Source organism: Anticarsia gemmatalis, chromosome 8, assembly GCF_050436995.1.
Source record: "Anticarsia gemmatalis isolate Benzon Research Colony breed Stoneville strain chromosome 8, ilAntGemm2 primary, whole genome shotgun sequence".
Lineage (NCBI taxonomy): Eukaryota > Metazoa > Arthropoda > Insecta > Lepidoptera > Erebidae > Anticarsia > Anticarsia gemmatalis.
In genome coordinates this window covers 12,668,304-12,686,659 of record NC_134752.1, presented here as the reverse complement: position 1 = coordinate 12,686,659, position 18,356 = coordinate 12,668,304, and the positions used below count along the sequence as shown (strand labels likewise).

At 33.9% G+C, this 18,356-nt stretch overlaps 1 protein-coding gene across 1 annotated transcript; it reads left to right on the top strand.

The window, feature by feature from the left end:
• Positions 1 to 400: 400 nt before the first annotated feature.
• On the top strand, positions 401 to 14,313 carry LOC142975130 (putative cytochrome P450 9f2). Its single transcript, XM_076117820.1, has 9 exons — positions 401 to 609; positions 1,246 to 1,409; positions 1,829 to 1,945; positions 2,540 to 2,745; positions 3,070 to 3,205; positions 3,455 to 3,670; positions 3,931 to 4,028; positions 13,644 to 13,812; positions 14,150 to 14,313. The coding sequence occupies exons 1-9, from the start codon at positions 401 to 403 to the stop codon at positions 14,311 to 14,313; spliced, it is 1,479 nt and encodes a 492-aa protein (XP_075973935.1).
• Positions 14,314 to 18,356: the final 4,043 nt, after the last annotated feature.

The following is an 18,356-nucleotide window of genomic DNA, read 5'->3' as shown; positions in this document are numbered from 1 at the left end:
GGTACATGCGACTGCAGTCTACGTGGTTGGAATCATGAGCAAGAGTAGTTTTACTCATCACGGAAGAGGACAATCCTAAAAGCATAGAAACAATTTCCGAAATCTACATTGCTTGAGGCAGGAACTGAATTAAAGACTATGTGATCAGCCACCGCAGTCACCACACATTGAACTATAAAGGCCTTTTTATTATTAGGTCATAAATTTTCCTCTGTTCCTTCACTTAAGTAACATCATCTACGTCATAATTACCAACTTATTACGTATCTTATAACAGGACAAATAAGTTCTTCGTTACGCATATGGGAATTCCTTCTACGCGACCCATTCTTCCTAGTTCAAATCCTCACTCGATTTTCATTCATTATTTGTTCATCAGTCCCGCAGTTGACTTGCCATCATGATTTTCGAAGGCCTTATTTTTATAACAACATTTATTTTGTTCTACTACCTTTATACGTATAGAAGGCTTCATGTACATTTTAAAGAAAGAGGAGTTAAGTATTTACCCGGTGTACCGTTGTTTGGGAATATGTTACAAAGTTCGTTGCAGAAACGACATTTTCTGGAAGATTTGGACGAAGTATATCAGGCATTCCCGGATGAAAAGTGAGTGTTTAATAATTTATGTGTCTTAAATTTTTGTTTAAATATTTTAAGTATGATTGATAGCTTCAATGTCCTGGGTCATTCGTGTCATGTTGTGGGTTTGATTCCCACGAGCAACAATTAGATTTGTTTATTTTATTTTTGTTTTATTTTGTTTTACCTATAAATTGTTCATTTCACCTAATCGTTTTGTGTCTGGTTGCACTTTCTTGCATATTAATTGTTTGTTGCGAAGCCGCTGATATAAATAAAGATTTATTCCAGTTTTTAATGAAACATAATGTTATACATTTATTAATGAATATTTATTAATTACATAATAATTATCGATAAATACGCATATCTACTGCGTACAACAACTCATATAATCTAATATGTAAGGCGCTTTTAGATCAATGCATATTTAATAAGGTTAAGTTTGGTGTTTTTCTTGATATTGTTTAAATCGCTGATTAACCCCCGGTTTCTGAGATTCATTAAGCGGCAGTTTATCTTTACAATAGCATTAAAACTCATACAAACTATTGAATAGATAAACTACCGCTAAATGAACTCAGAAACCGGGGGTTAGTCCTTTTCCCTAACCTTTTGCAAAATTTTCTTAAAGAACCAAATATGACCAATATTTTTTCCTAGATACGTAGGTTTCTTCGAGCTCACTTTACCAGTGGTACTGGTACGTGATCCTGAGATTATCAAGAGTATAGTCGTGAAAGACTTCGACCACTTCACGGATCATAGAGAATTCTTTAGTGAGGAGTCAGATCCGCTGTTTGCTGGCAGTCTGCTGTTAATGAAAGGTATTTATTGCTTTTGAAATTGTGCTTCATTTAAACAAAGATGAAGGTGAATGTATACTAGCATGATACGCAATGACAGCCAAGTGGTTTAAGTTGGCACCTCCCATACAAGTGGTTGCAGGTTCGAACCCGCGGCAACACATCAATGACTTTTCAAAGATATGTGTGAATTAAAAATAATTATCACTTGCTTTAACGGTAAAGGAAAACATCGTGGGGAAACCTTGCATGCCTAAAATTTGTTTCATACATTTATTGAGGGCATGCAAAGTCCCCAAACCGCACTTGGTCAGCGCGGGGGACTCAAGACCTAACCCCTCCCCTCTCCTCGTTTAAGAGGAGACCCTTGCCCTTTAGTGGGAAAGTAAAGGGTTAAAAAATAGCACTTAAAATTTAACATAACATTTCTCTGTCTTTAGGTAAAAAATGGCGTCACATGAGATCAACACTGAGTCCCGCATTTACAGCTTCCAAAATGAAATACATGATGCCCTTTGTTGTGGACCTTACTCACAATGTTTTGGAGTATTTGGATGGTACGTACTTACTTCATTGGTATAAATAGCGTTTATAAATAAGACAATCTTAAAAATTCATAAATATAGTGACGTCACCTGTTACGATTTCTACAAACCTCTTTTGATCAATTCACTATTTAATCTTTTTTTGTTTATTTATATTGTTCTTGGGAAATATAGCCGGTGTTTTCCTTTACTTTGTCCACCACCTATTATTACCAAATAAAACCTTGTCCTCATCAACACGTCCCTGAATTATCGCATACATCTGAACAGGCGTGGACAGCTCAGTTAAAAAATTTAAAGATGCATTATCAGTTTCATATCAAATGAAAAATTGACCAGGCCTCCGTGGCGCAATGGTTTAGGTCGCCACGCCGCTACCATTGCGTCGGGAGGTTGTGGGTTCGATTCCCACACGGGACAATTACTTGTGCGATCTACAAATAATTGTTTCGGGTCTGGTTGTACTTTGTGTCCGTTGTTTGTATGTTTGTAAAAAAATCCTCGCGATACAAGAGCAATTCTTGATGCGGGAGTTGTCTTATATAAGCAACGAAAGCAACGAAAAGTCATCATTTACCTACATATTTCTTACTCTTTTTGTTTTAGCACAACAAGGTAAAGATGTTGACGTGGACGATCTATTCCGTCGCTATACGAATGACGTCATAGCATCAGCTGGCTTTGGTCTCCAAGTGAACTCTATAAAGGACAGAGACAATGAGTTCTATAACACTGGTCACGGCATCTTTGACTTTGATCTCAGACAGAGGATGCTGTTGATGCTGGTCACGCAGTTCCCCGAGCTTGGAAAGGTAGATAAATATGAAATTTTAACTATAACGATCTGTGTTAAGCAAACTTTGTCGTGGTCATTCACGTAAGGCACGTAAAAAGCCGGTCCTGGTTGTTGTCTACTAAGATAACAGTCGTCAAGCCATGGCGGCTTGACGACTGACTTTGACACCAGGTTGACCACAAATCATACGATAAAACAAACAAAATCTTACTATAACCAACAAGCTGCAATTTCTAAGTCTCCTATTGCCTTCTCTTCTATCTGTGATTATGTAGTGAATATTTCTAATCAATCTAAGATAGTGTTTCAATAAGTCTTTAAAGACAATTTTTTTTTTCAGCGTTTAGGATTCCGTTTCTTCACGGAAAAGATTTACAATTTCTTTTCGAGCATCGTTGCTACTACAATGGAGTATAGGAGGAGAGAGAACATAGAACGACCTGATATGATTCAACTGCTGATGGAAGCTAAAAAAGGTACAACATACAATTTACGTGACATTCATCATTCCAATCCGTAGAATCTAAGAAAGGGATATTTTAATAAGAAAAGAATCGTTTACAGCGTCTGCAGCAGTCTAAAGCGTAATCTAAATGAGCTGCGCAAGAGTTTGATTGAACTCTTTTCAGAAACTATACATTTGCTATATCATAAGACGAATGCCCGCGAGCTACAGTTAATTCTGTGCTTCAGTTCTGCATTGAAAATATAATTTTCACTTCCAGATTGGACTCCCGGAGAGCTCGCAAGCCAAGTATTCATCTTCTTCACAGCTGGCTTCGAAACCACAGCATCTTCACTAGTACTGACTATCCATGAACTGGCCCTCAATACAGACGTGCAAGAGAAATTGTACCAGCACTGCAAGAAGTTCAGTGAAGAAAAGGAGTTTACATTTGAAAATATGTCTGAGTTAAAATATTTGGATGCTGTTATTAATGGTGCGTATTTTGTTCTTAAAATCTAAACAAGCTTTTGTTTTTTTTAATGGTCACAACCCTGATTCGTTTTATAAATGCACAAGTTCTCAAAAAGTAAAGGCAGGATTTGCAGGTAGAAATATTTTTATTTTGCTTTAATAAATGCTGTCATTTAAAACACTAGGTACCCACTAATTTATTAGAATGAGATTTATCATGATATTTATAAATTTTACGAAGATGTCAATACTGTTACTTACTTACCCGTTTATTGTTCACAGAAAGTCTACGTAAATGGTCTCCAGCTATCATCTTTGACAGAACCTGCACAAAGACTTACGAACTACCTCCTCCTAGAGAAGGTGGCAAACCTTACGTGGTACGTACAGTTTTTAAATGTAATAAGTTATTATATCATCATACTCGTTGTATCCGAAGGTGTGTAAGATTTACCCGCCACAAACACCGGGCTACAAGAAATACTGCTGGAAATATAGCAACAGAAATTGGAAAATTCCAATAGATCTTTGTCCAAATTAATTATCAAATAGATTATTGGTTGTTAAAAGAAAAAGAAGATTTAAGAAACAGTAAAGCGGCCGTAACTTGTAAAATATTGTATGGGCAAATAAATAGAGATTAATTGACTAGTAATACTTCCCATAGCAAAGGCTTTGGCATGGGATGGGAGGTAGGAGGGTGAAGATAATAGTAAATAATTATGTGGTTCTTTCGATCATTTGTTATATTTAGCTGATATGATGTTCTCTCATGGTGCTTATATTTATATCAAAGTTCTTTTTACCATGACTGTTACAATTGTGTTCTTATAGTATAAATATTCAATTGAGTGACTGTTTCTGTGGCGATTTCGGTAGTACGGGTTCAATTCCCAGTTCGAGCAAAGTGCTATAGTTATTTTATATTACACTGGAGTTTGTTAGATGCTCGGTACATGCCATATATGCAATTTTGCCTTATTACATGCGGCTAATATAACTATCGATGGCAAAACGTAGGTGTACTGTTTTGCGCGAAGTCCTTAGCGAGTTTTTAAAAAAAACTATTTATTAAAACCCGAAATATATTTATTAAGAGACCCAAAATTACACTACTACACGAACTCAAACCGTTGCACCCGGGAGATGTTAATGGAATTACTGAGTGATGCTAACTGCTAACAACAACTGACTACTGGCCGCGTGGCGGTGATGCTTTTATAATAATTATGTATTGCTTGCACAGCAAAACTTATTAACTAATTTCGGATATAACACGTCCCCCCTTGAAAACGGAGCTTCATCTTAAATAAGAAGAACGCGAAGTTTTAAAAACTAAACAGCGTGCAAGAGCTTGAGTTTTACAATCATATAAACATTAAAGTTATTACTAAGAAATAGAAAACATTAGTTTTATATTAAAATCATAGTGATATATATAAAAGATCACTTTATATAATGAAACTTAAGATAAATCATGAAACAAAATAGAAAAGTAAATTTTACTTCTAGAATATAGATTAGAGATAGTAATTATAAGTAGTTACCTAATAAATGCTTAGGTTGCGATTAGATTTTTCAAAAGGTCTAAATTTTACATTCTTATTCATTTTATTTATTTCAATTTCAGGTAAGCTTTGAATTGACCTTCTGTCAAATCCTTCAGAGTTTTCGGATACATTAGTTAATTCCATAGAGTGATTTATTGAAGTTTCATTACTACTTTTACTATCATTATAACAATGGTTATATATCTGTATACAACAGGATGGGTTAATGCATTTAGCAAAACATTTTTTATATAATTTATATAGTGAGTAAATGACAATTATACCAACTATTACATAAGTTAATGTTGAATAGTAATGACCATATTTAATAATGTGAGATTGATTCTTTACATTATTTATCTGGTTTTCTAAACTGTCTAATTTATGCGAAGCTAATTTAAATGATTCTAAATCTATGTTTGTCAATGAAATAGGAGAAATTTCGTGTAAACTGTCATTTAGTATATTAAATTTGCAACAATCATCTTCTGTTATGTCATAATTGATTGACAATTGACTCGGTAAAATTCTTTTATAAGTATGTGATGGATAGAATTGCAAGGTTTGGAAATACGCAATACAATCATTTTCCAAAGATAACAGGCCAGTGCCTTGCAGAGAATAATCTTTAATATTATGATTACATTTTAATGTTAACTTATTAGGTTTGGATTGGACAAATATGTATTTTCCATTATTTAGTTTTTGCCAAATATTAATGTTACCATAAATAAGCTTATTGTGACAAATATCAGGAAGTGACAAGGTTACTTCCGTTAACAGTTTTGACTCACAGGAAGGATTATTGATCGTTGACAGAATAGAAGGTAAAGGACATATCATATAATTTGTATTGACACTCTTACAACTAGTTATATCATCTAACATTGCGTAGTTTAATCTATCATCAGTTATTGCTATATAGAGTTTAGATGGGTGAATCAATACATATGTTAAAAAGTTATTACCTTCTTGAGGAGTAGGTAACGGTAGGTTTTTGTACACATTGAACCTCATAGGGTTAATCAGAGGAATTTGGATTACAAACATAATCTTATTATTATAATAATACGCAATTAATTGTGACAGATCTATAATATTATGTATATTTTGTAAAGATAAGGTAACAGGAAATTCAACATTCGATTTAAATTGTTTACTATTTGAAAGTTCGTTATATAATTTTGTAGGAGATAGGACATAGGGGTGTAAAATATTTGCCTTTGCAAATAAAATAGAATTTAAAATTGTATCAAGAATATTAGAGATTGACAATAATGATCCTTCTAAGACATTAAATAGGGAATTAATTTTCTCAATATTCATTAAATTAGTATTTGTTTTATGATTTTCAGTAAATATGTAATTAAGTTTTTGTATTTGCTTATCTAATTTAATTTCATTTTCATTTAATTTGTGTATGGAAATATTAAAGTTATTGATGGTGGACTGAACGACGTGTATGTTGTCCTTCATGAGGGAAAATATTTGATTTTCATTTTCTTGACAAGATGTAATAGCTTCATCGTATTTTCTAGCGTCATCTGCGTCTAGAGTACCGAAAAAGAACTTTAATATTTCGCCACCTAATTCGAGTGACCTTTTAGAACGATCATTGAATCTTTCGGAGATAAGGTGAGATAAAGAGTTATACTTAAGAAAATTAGCATTAATTAATATTTCTAAAGGGTCAATCGCATTTTTACAATCTAACGAAATTATAGCTAAATTCTTTGCTTTTTCACAGAAAGCAGATACACTTAAAATAGATTTTTGGATTTTATCTAAATAAGGTTTGATAGGGGCGACTTCGACGTGAGTTATCACATTCCAGAAGTCGTTGTAAAAATATGCAATTGATGACGGGTCAAAGTATATACCCGGACTATGAGAGATATATTCGATGGGGTCAGCCAAAACCAATCTGTAACAATGGCAAATCACGCTGGTTTAATTTCGTTAACATGATATTTGACATGTTTTCTATTTATGCTTAAAGAAACATTGTTTTTACCATGAATTTTTACTATTTTATAGGGACCTTTCCAAATTGGAGATAAGGCTTTCCTTAACCTATGATGATGTTTTAAATAGACCATATCGCCGACTTTGTAAGTTTTAGATGAGGAATTTGTATCATAATATTTCTTTGATGCTTCTTTACTTTTAGTTATATTTTCTAAGGCCCTTTCGCGAGCAAAACGCATCCTGTATTGTAAGGCGCGAATATAGTCGTGATAGGTAGTGCTATCATTTGATTCATATAAACTACTGGGTATGGAAGGTTTGTGGCCAAATAATAACTCAAAGGGAGTATATTCTGTTGTACAATGAGGCGTTGTATTATAGGACAAGATGGCAGTCGCTAAATAGCAATGCCAGTCGTCGTGATTTTCGTTTACGAACGACTTTAGATACTCCTTGAGAGTGGCGTGGCTCCTTTCTAGAGCGCCATTAGTTTGAGGGTGATACGGGGTTGAAAATAGATTTTTAATTTTAAGAATTTCTGTTAATTGTTTGAAGAGATCGGAGGTAAAACAGGTACCTTGATCAGTAAGAATCATTTTTGGAAAACCGAATAGAGAAAAGAAATGAATTAGATTTCGTGCTACTTCGTCAGTCGAACATGTTATCATAGGATAAGCGGAAGAAAACTTGGTCAAATCGTCCTGAAGCGTTAGTATATACCTGAATTTTTGAAGGCCAGCTTCGGGCAGAGTACCGACAATGTCGAGAGCTAATCTCTCAAACGGTTTGGTACTGGAGGAGGTAATGACCATTGGTGCTTTGTTTGAAGAGCGCATAGGTTTGTTTATTTGACATAGCCTACAATCTTTTACAAATCGTTCAATATCTGAACGCATAGATTTCCAGTAATAGGATGCTTTTATCCTATTGTACATCCTTTTTACGCCTGGGTGACCAGCAATAGTGGTACCATGATTTTCTTTTAAAATATTCGGGACCTCAGCGGGAGTAGGATATATGATTTTATTTTTATAGATATGCACTTTAATTTGAGTGCCATGGAAAATATACGATATCATATTATAAATTTTAACATACACTAATTTTGTAAAAGGCTCTGAAAAATCGGATATAGCTAATTCTTTTTCATAATTTTCGTTAGAAATAATTTTGTTCCGTAATTCCATAAGTAATTTATATATTATTTTATAACTTGTTTCGTCGTAATGATGTATTTTAGTATAAAGAAAATAAAGCGTTCTATTATTAGAATCTACAGTGTGAACGGTTTCAAGTTCACGTTCACGAGCGCGTAACTCGTCAGCATTTTCTACAAGTGATAACAACTGCTCACAATGTGGCATAGAGTAATCAAGGTCCAGAGACATCGGGCATGCTATACATTTTTGTTTGGCTAAATGAAGGGATTGACTATGCTCTTCTATGACAGTATCGTTGTTTGATGCGATTTTTAAAAATTGCTTTTTGAAGTATTGTTCATAAGTTGATTTATTTAAATTAGAGTTAGAAGTTAAGGCGTTTACGGGATATCTAGATAAAGTATCGACATTAGAATTTAGTCTACCTTGTTTATAGACGATTTCGTAATTATATTCCTCTAGTTTAAGTCGCCATCGTATAAGACGACTACCTGGATCTTTGACATTGAACAACCAAACTAAAGGTCTGTGATCCGTAACGATTTTGAATTGGTAGCCATATAAATAGGGGCGGAACGTTTTCACACCGAAAAGAATAGCTAGAAGTTCTTTTTCCGTTGTGGAATAGTTTCCTTCTGCTTTGTTCAAGGTCCTTGACGCATAGGCTATCGGTTTATCCTTGCCGATTTCACCTTGGGAAAGAATGGCTCCAATGGCATAATTAGATGCGTCAGTGGTAAGAATGAATGGCTTTGAATAATCAGGATATTGTAACAAAGGTGCTGAGACTAATTTATTTTTTAACGTTTGGAAAGCAAGTTCTTGTTCTTGCGTCCAATGGAAATTAACGTCCTTCTTTAAAAGAGAAGTAAGAGGTTTAGTAATCTTTGAAAAGTTTTCGATAAATCTGCGGTAGTATCCGACTAAGCCTAGAAATGATTTTATATCCTTGGCGTTTTTGGGAGATGGAAGACCTTCGATGGCTTTTATTTTGTCGGGATTAGGCGAGACACCTTTATCAGTGATTACGTGACCGAGATAAGTCACTTCTCGGCGTAAGAACTCGCACTTGTCTGGTTGTAGTTTTAAATTATGTTGCCGAAATCTTTCAAGGACAAATTTTAGCTTATCGAGGTGACTAGGAAGATCTGGAGAGTACAAAATGCAATCATCTAAGTAGACGTAACAGTGTAATCCTTGAAGACCAGATAGTACTGTATTCATAAGACGCTGAAAGGTGCTAGGGGCATTTTTAAGCCCAAAAGGCATTCTGTTGAACTCATAGTGACCAGATGTTTCATTTGTGCCAACAATTGTGAATCCTGTTTTTGCTGCGTCAGCAGGATTTAATAAAATTTGGTGAAATCCACTTACAAGGTCTAAGGTTGTAAAATATTTAGAATGCCCTAATTGGTCAAGAATATCTGTTATCAGAGGTATAGGATAAATTTCGGACACCGTGACATCATTAAGACGACGATAATCTATGACGATACGCCATTTACGTTTACCTGAGGCATCTGCCTTCTTTGGGACCACCCATACAGGGGCACTCCATGGTGATTGAGAGGGGCGTATGATATTTTGTTTCAGCATTTTAGTTATTTGATTGTCCACTTCTTCCTTGTGGCATTCCGGGAAGCGGTAAGATTTTACGTGAATTGGAGCGGCATTTCCCGTATTTATAGAATGATCGATAGTGCTTGTATAGGTGAGGGGTTCACCTTCGAGATGGAAAATATCTGTGAATTGAGAACAACAGTCTAACAAAGCTGCTTTTTCTTCAGGATTTAAGTGAGAGGTTCGTATTTGATTTAGAACTAGATTTTGTCTATCAGTAAGAGAAGGAGAAGTTTTATTTACAGTTTCGGTATTTGAAATTGGCAGACACTCTGTGAGGCTATTATCCACAGGTGTGAGATTAACGGAATAATTATTAACTTCAATTTCAGATTCAGTTGTATTTAGAATTGAAACATTTACTCTACGATTTGGCTTTAAGGTGACAACACAATTCGCGACATATACTCCTTCAGATATTTTATGATCAAGAACTAAGGCTTCTTTAAGAAGAGGTAACTCATCTGCACTGTTTGACACTCCACATTCGATTACAGCTTCGGAACGAGCAGGGATTTTATAAATTGGCAGTTTGAAACGTAAAGGTAAAGTATGATTTTGCATTATTAAACATTGCTTATCATAATCTATGACAGCTTTAAGATAACCTAGACAATCAGTACCGATTATGCCATCATATTCAAGATGAACATTATTAACAACATGAAACTTATAAGAAAACACGTCTGAAGATAAATAGAATTGCATTTGAAAAGTACCTAATGTTTGGCAATATGTACCGCTATCATTGATTCCTTTAAGTCTCACTATTTCTGGAGATAGATTAGGTTTTTGATAAAGACTTTCTTCTTTTACTAAAGAAACGCTAGATCCGGTGTCGATTAGTAGAACGAGTGACCGGTTAGTATGCTTAGTTAATAAGAAAACATGCGGAAGTGTTACCTTTTTATTAAACGAACTCGTTTCGTAAACTGGTATATTATTTTGATAAGATTTGGGACATTTTAAGGACTGGGACAAATCATCCGACGGAAAAGAGGTAAGTTTGCCTGCTGAATTATCATCATTTTCCTTACAAGGTAAGTCGTTTGTGTAGTACTTAAGAGAGTTATTATAAGATTTAGATTTATCATAAGATTTAGTATTATCATAAGATTTAGAATTATCGTAAGATTTAGTATAGGATTTAAGATAATCATAAGATGTAGTATAAGATTTAGTATCATTATAAGATTTAGTATAAGATTTAGGATTATCATATGATTTTGTATAAGATTTAGGATTATCATACGATTTAGTATAAGATTTAGGATTATCATACGATTTAGTATAAGATTTAGGATTATCATACGATTTAGTAAAAGATTTAGGATTATCATATGATTTTGTATAAGATTTAGGATTATCATACGATTTAGTATAAGATTTAGGATTATCATATGATTTTGTATAAGATTTAGGATTATCATACGATTTAGTATAAGATTTAGGATTATCATACGATTTAGTATAAGATTTAGGATTATCATACGATTTAGTAAAAGATTTAGGATTATCATATGATTTTGTATAAGATTTAGAAATAATTGTGTCATTTTTGAATCCTATGGATTCCGATCGACACGCATTCGGAATCCGATTTAGTTTAAAGGTTCGGGAATTAATGTTTCATTAACGCTTGAATGGTTCATGGCCGTATCATTCGTATGGCAAAAATTTACATTTGCGTTGCCTCTATGTACATCACTACTCTGTGCATGAGTATTATTACGGTGTTGATTATTGTACTGCCGCTTGCGACACTCGGTTATCAAATGACCGGGTCTTTTGCAATATGCGCAACTTTTACGTGGGAAATTATTAGGAATTTGTGACGATTGAATTTGCATGGGAAAACGATTTTGATTTGAAAGATTTGAATTAGAAAAATTTGTATTATAAGATTTTACATTTTTGTTCTTATTTCGATAGCATTCTGAAGACAAGTGACCTTGTTTGTTACACGTCGAACATGTCTTCGGTGATTTAGAAGAGAGTTTGGTAGCGTTAAATAATTTTTCTTCTTCAATAGCATGTGTGACCGCCTCGTTTAGCGTTTTAGGGTTACGACATCGAACTATATGCGAAAAACTCGGATTTAGACCCATAAGGAAGGTATTGAGTGCTAAATCTTCAATACCGGCGACTCTACCGACTAATTCGTCCTTTTTATCACATGAGAAATGCACATCTGCTAACAACCGCGTAAGACATGATTCTATTCTCAAGGAAAATTGCGTGACTGTCTCCGACGGCAAGTTTTGTTTGCAATTTTGTAAGTCGGACAAAAGATGTGATGAATGTTTCTTCTCACTAAAGTTCTGTTTTAAGAAATCCTTGAGTTCTGACCACTTACTAAAAGTTTTTAAAGAACATGCTACTTGTGCCTTACCTTCCAATTGGGAAATAATAAATTTACATAAGATAGTTTGTTGTTCAACGGAGGCAAGTGAAATGGCATTGTCACAGTTTGTAAGAAAAGCGGGGAGCGTTTCCCTTTTACCATCATATGGTTTAATAAATTTGGTAAGGAAATTAAGAGTTATAGCATTGGACATTTTTGTAGGATTTTTATTTTCCTTTTCAGATTTTACTGAAAGTTCGGAATCCGTCATTGATAATCAACAATAATAATAATAGGTATATGTTTAGATAACCTTGAGATTTAGTAGATATAAATTTCTAATATAATAATTAGATTATAAGATTTAGATATACAGATTATTTGTTGTTACACGGCTAATTTAAAATAAAGTCTTATAATAAGATTTTCTTTTCAGGGTTGCAGAACGATGCACAAATTATTTCGAATACTTTTATCACAAAATTTCACTGCACACACAACACAGAAAGTTAAGACTTACGTTGATGATGATTTCGTGTTCCAGATGAAGGCGAAGAGGATCAGGTGAGTTAGCTGCATCATGGGAACTGGCAACAGTTGAAGACGTTGACAACACGGAGCTGCTCTACACCCAGAGGGTTTTATAGGCTCAGTAGAATTTGAGTATAAAAAATTCAGATTGAAGACGTAGGTAATTGGTCTCGATTGCTGCGGCGCCGGCTCACGCTTACTAGCGGAGGCTGAAGGTCGACTGCAGTCTAGTCAAGGTCAAGACTAGAATTTGGTTGACGGGCTAGCGCTGGCTCACGCTACAAAGCGGAGGCTGACAGTCGGCTAAGGGGTGTACTTGCGTGTCTGATGCGGGCTCACGCTGCGTGGGGCGGAGACTTATCGTCGATCTGACGTGATGCGGGCTCACGCTGCAAGAGCTGAGGCTTACCGTCGACCTTGCGCTGCTAGTACACACTCACTAAGAACTGTCCGAATGCTGTGGTCTGAACACGGGTCCAGAAAGCCAACAGCATCCCACTTCTGACACCAAATGTTTTGCGCGAAGTCCTTAGCGAGTTTTTAAAAAAAACTATTTATTAAAACCCGAAATATATTTATTAAGAGACCCAAAATTACACTACTACACGAACTCAAACCGTTGCACCCGGGAGATGTTAATGGAATTACTGAGTGATGCTAACTGCTAACAACAACTGACTACTGGCCGCGTGGCGGTGATGCTTTTATAATAATTATGTATTGCTTGCACAGCAAAACTTATTAACTAATTTCGGATATAACAGTACGTATATTTGTATTATATTTTTTGGTAAGAATTATTTAAATTTATATTTTTTGCAGATTAAACCCGGCGAAGCTTTATACAACTTAGTCGATCAAGTTCAAATGGATCCCAAATACTGGCCAGAACCTCACAAGTTTGACCCTGAAAGATTCTCTGAGGAAAACAAGCATAAAATTAAGCCGTTTACTTTCATGCCTTTTGGCGTTGGACCACGAGCTTGCATTGGTAAGAAACTCGTTACAAACATAATATTTTATGAAATCATTTATTTAGGCACAGAAAAATATCTTGAACAGAAGCTTCAGCTACCCAAAAATCAAACTATTACCGCTAGATAAAATCCAGAAAATTAAGTAGGTACCCATTGTTTTAAATGGGAATCGAACCTGTTCTGTTCGTCATCCGACTAATATTTTACAATACATAAGTATTGATTGTGGTGACAGTTAAATGTTAGATGACCACACTGACCACATGTGTTAATTTTTTTACACTACTATTATAGACTTGCTTTAGCAAATGTACCAGGACATCATAAACTAATAAGAGATTTTTTCCACAGGTTTGAGATTCGCCCTTATGGAGATCAGAGTAGCTTTGTACCACGTGATTCTGAACTACAGAATAGTGAAAACGGAAAAAACTATGGACCCCATCACGATGTTACCACATAATATAAATATTCAAGCGAAGGACGGTACTAATGTACGGTTTGAAAAACGATGATTTTGAAAAAGACTGTTTAGGTTAACATTTAATTTTAATTATTAATAAGTAGTTTATTATGAATAAATATGTTGTCACAAGTAATATAATTTCATTATTAAGTACCTGCATTTGGTAATGTAGCCTATACGTTGTATAATTGTATATGTGCTCGCCCCATTTTCCATAGCACGGACATTATTTTATACCCCTGGGCACATCTTTGGGCATAACAGCCATGAAGTGAAAAATAAATATTGTTACCAATAAAATTAATTGCATAAATCGATGATTAATGATATTATTAGATATGAAGTTAGTAAAGGTATAATAGATGTTATACCATATGATGTAAAATTCGGTAGTTTATTTAACATTAATCATTGAATGAGCTTGAGAACACACGTTTATGTGACGATATTTATTTATTCTTTAATTACGCACTAAGGTTATTTATATGGATGTTTGTTTGATTTTAATGTTTGATCAACCGTGCCATGATTCAGAATAAATCGACCCCTCCTACGTAGACTATGGTAACCCCAAAGTGTCAATTTTACAGTAGAGCTGTTTGAACATATAAAGTTGTATAAAATTTTGTTCTGTTTATATATTGACTTGAAAATTACTACGTAGACTAGTTAACAATTGCTCTTCAAGATGTTATTATATTTTATAAGGTTATTTTACTAGTTTTTGAGAAAATGATGTTACCATATTTTACTTCGTGCATTATGTTAGTAATTTTATCGTATGTACTACTTGCCATATTTTACATCGCAAAATAAATATCTGCTAATATGGTATATACAACTTACTACTTTTTACATGGTAAACTAATTAAGGATTTTAGTCGTTAGTAACACTTACTACAATATACGTTGGAATATTTTTAGGTTTCCAAATATTGTAAAACACAAAATATTGTTCAATCAAATTTATTTTATTCTCACTATCTTCATTCTTACAAAATATTAAACAATATAAAAAATATGTGTTAACCTTATATTTTATATCTAAATTATAAAGTTATACTTTTAATAATCATTGAGATCAACAACAAAATCAGCCTTTTAAAAAGTACCGTCAAACATAAACAATTTTTTTTTACTTATTAAATAAAAAAAAATAATAAAACAGAACAAGTAATCAAATTGTAATTTCGGAAATTTTTTCATCAAATTTCAATAAAAAACAGTTCTAATAGTAGACATTGTAAGGTAAGGTTAGGTAAAGTAGGTTTGGTATGCATAACGAAAAAGATCTATAACTGCTTAATGTCAAAAGGTGAAAGAGATGCATGCAATAAAATGTACTAAGTTTACTTAAGCCAGCTATGACCAAACTATTGTTTATTGGGCATGTTGTAGTGTTTGCTTTTCCTATTACAGGTTACACAGTGAACCATGGCAAAAGTTGTTATATTCCAGATACAGAAACTGAAATTTTAGCTAATGAAAACGATAATTTAAGTACTCCATGCCCATCCACAGAGTGTGATTTCATTAATCACCTAGATAGTGACTGCCATAATAATTTCTGTCCATGGTTCGTTTCAAATAATACGGAAGACATTATGTCCATAGACTCACCATTTATGTGACAAAATAGTTATGCTTCTACTCCTCAAGCAAACACTCCACTCTAATGCTCATCTGTAACGGCTACACCTCTGTCCAATAAACGAAAACTTCCAAGAAAAGACAAAGCAGATATAAGAAAAAGACACGTCTCTGAATGGATTGATGTTAAAAGAAAAGCTTTAAGGAACAGCGGCAAGTAATATATAGCAAAATTGACGAACAAGAGTACAAGTACAAGTTAATATGATGATGAATGTTTTTAACTTATATTTACGGTCCCAGAAATTTTTTAAAATGTTTAATCGCTCTTGTTCGTCAATTTTGCTGCAGCATTTCATGCGACATGTTTGAGACTTCTTTGGCCTAATAGTTCCATTACGACTCGTATATTACTTGCCGGTGTTCCTTAAAGCTTTTCTTTTAACATCAATCCATTCAGAGACGTGTCTTTTTCTTATATCTGCTTTGTCTTTTCTTGGAAGTTTTCGTTTATTGGACAGAGGTGTAGCCGTTACAGATGAGCATTAGAGTGGAGTGTTTGCTTGAGGAGTAGAAGCATAACTATTTTGTCACATAAATGGTGAGTCTATGGACATAATGTCTTCCGTATTATTTGAAACGAACCATGGACATAAATTATTATGGCAGTCACTATCTAGGTGATTAATGAAATCACACTCTGTGGATGGGCATGGAGTATTTAAATTATCGTTTTCATTAGCTAAAATATTTCAGTTTCCGAATCTGGAATGTAACAACTTTTGCCATGGCTCTCTGTGTAACCTGAAATAGGGAAAGCAAACACTGCAACATGCCCAATAAACAATAGTTTGGTCATAGCTAGCTTGAGTAAACTTAGTACATTTTATTGCATGCATCTCTTTCACCTTTCGATATTAAGCAGTTAAAAATATTTTTCGTTACGCATACCAAACCTACATCTCTCGCACTAGGAAAAAAAGAGATGATTTTTATTTTCAAATATAAATGTAGTTTATCAGTTTAAGAATGCAAAAATGTAGGTAAATAATAAATTCTCGTAGCTCAAGAAAGTCTCAGCAAAACAAACCAACACAAAATAACAAAAATAGGTACATATTTTAAAATTAGTAAATAAAGAAGCATACATACTGTTAGGAATAGAATCATTAAAGGATTGGTTGCAAGTGTTAATCACGTATTAGCAGAAACATCTACTAAACTATTAGATCTCAATGTCACCAACACCAAGCGGCCAAGTGGGTCGCAAATTATCCATTAAACTATTTATTTCTTCTAAATCTGCTCCGGGGGGCAAAGGAGAATCTGAAATATAATAATACCAACAAAAATCAATATAATATGAATAAATCAATAATATTTAGGAACGTAATATATCGTATATTAATTATCTATCCACTGTGAATTATGGTAAGTATTAGATACAATATTTTTTTTGGTGTAATTTACGGTGTAAAGTATAGCAAGTGATTGTACAACATAAGGTTTCCTTATTTGGTCCCATGGAAAATATGGCAACTATCACATACATTACATGAAAAAATGTGATTTCCGACGTACATTATGGTATGTATCACTAACCATAAAATACGTCGGAGATATGAGCAAGTAATATAGCACACACAGCTTCGACTTCTTTACGTTTTAAGTATTTAAATATTTATAAAAAAGTAATTACTGAAGTAAATGAGTAATAATTTAATACCCATAGCTAATATTTACCTGGTTTATCTTCTGTTTCACCGCTAACATTAAATCGGTTGACGGCTAAATTAAATATAATGTCTGACATAGACGAAATTTTCTTACCTGTACTATACACTTTATATCTATCCGTCATTATAAAAGTATTATAAACACGTACAAACAATTTTTCGTAAAACTCAGCAAATAAACTGCGCAAGTCGCTTCGTCCGGCGTAAACAACGGTTACTGATACTTACAATGCGCTCGCGACCGCACGGCTTCCCCGCGCACCCTTCGTAAACGGTCGCATCGACTCTCGCAATATTTTACATCGTGGACGTTCAGAACTTGCCATATTATACGACTGAGAAAATAGACTTCCTTATGGAAATTCGTTACAATTTTTTTTTTATACATTCTTTAACTAATTTTATATGCATTTCCGTAAAAAAGGAAAATTTGATTTTTTGTGGGTTACCATAGTTTACGTAGGAGGGGTCGAAATATTTAGAAACAATAACAAGATAGGTAGATGATATTGTAATCTTTAATTACATTAGTAATTAATAGGAATGTTGACAGTTCAAGATTTAAGAGAAATATGTTTAGGTATTTGGAAAAGACAACTCTTGCACTAAGAATTGTTCTTGTGTCATGAGGACTTTTACAAACATATATCCAATGGACACCAATTACAACACAAAAACATCTATTTGTGCACGACACAAAACCCTGAACGGGAATCGAGCCTACAACTTTCCGACTCAGTAGTAGCAGCGCTGCGACCACTTTAAC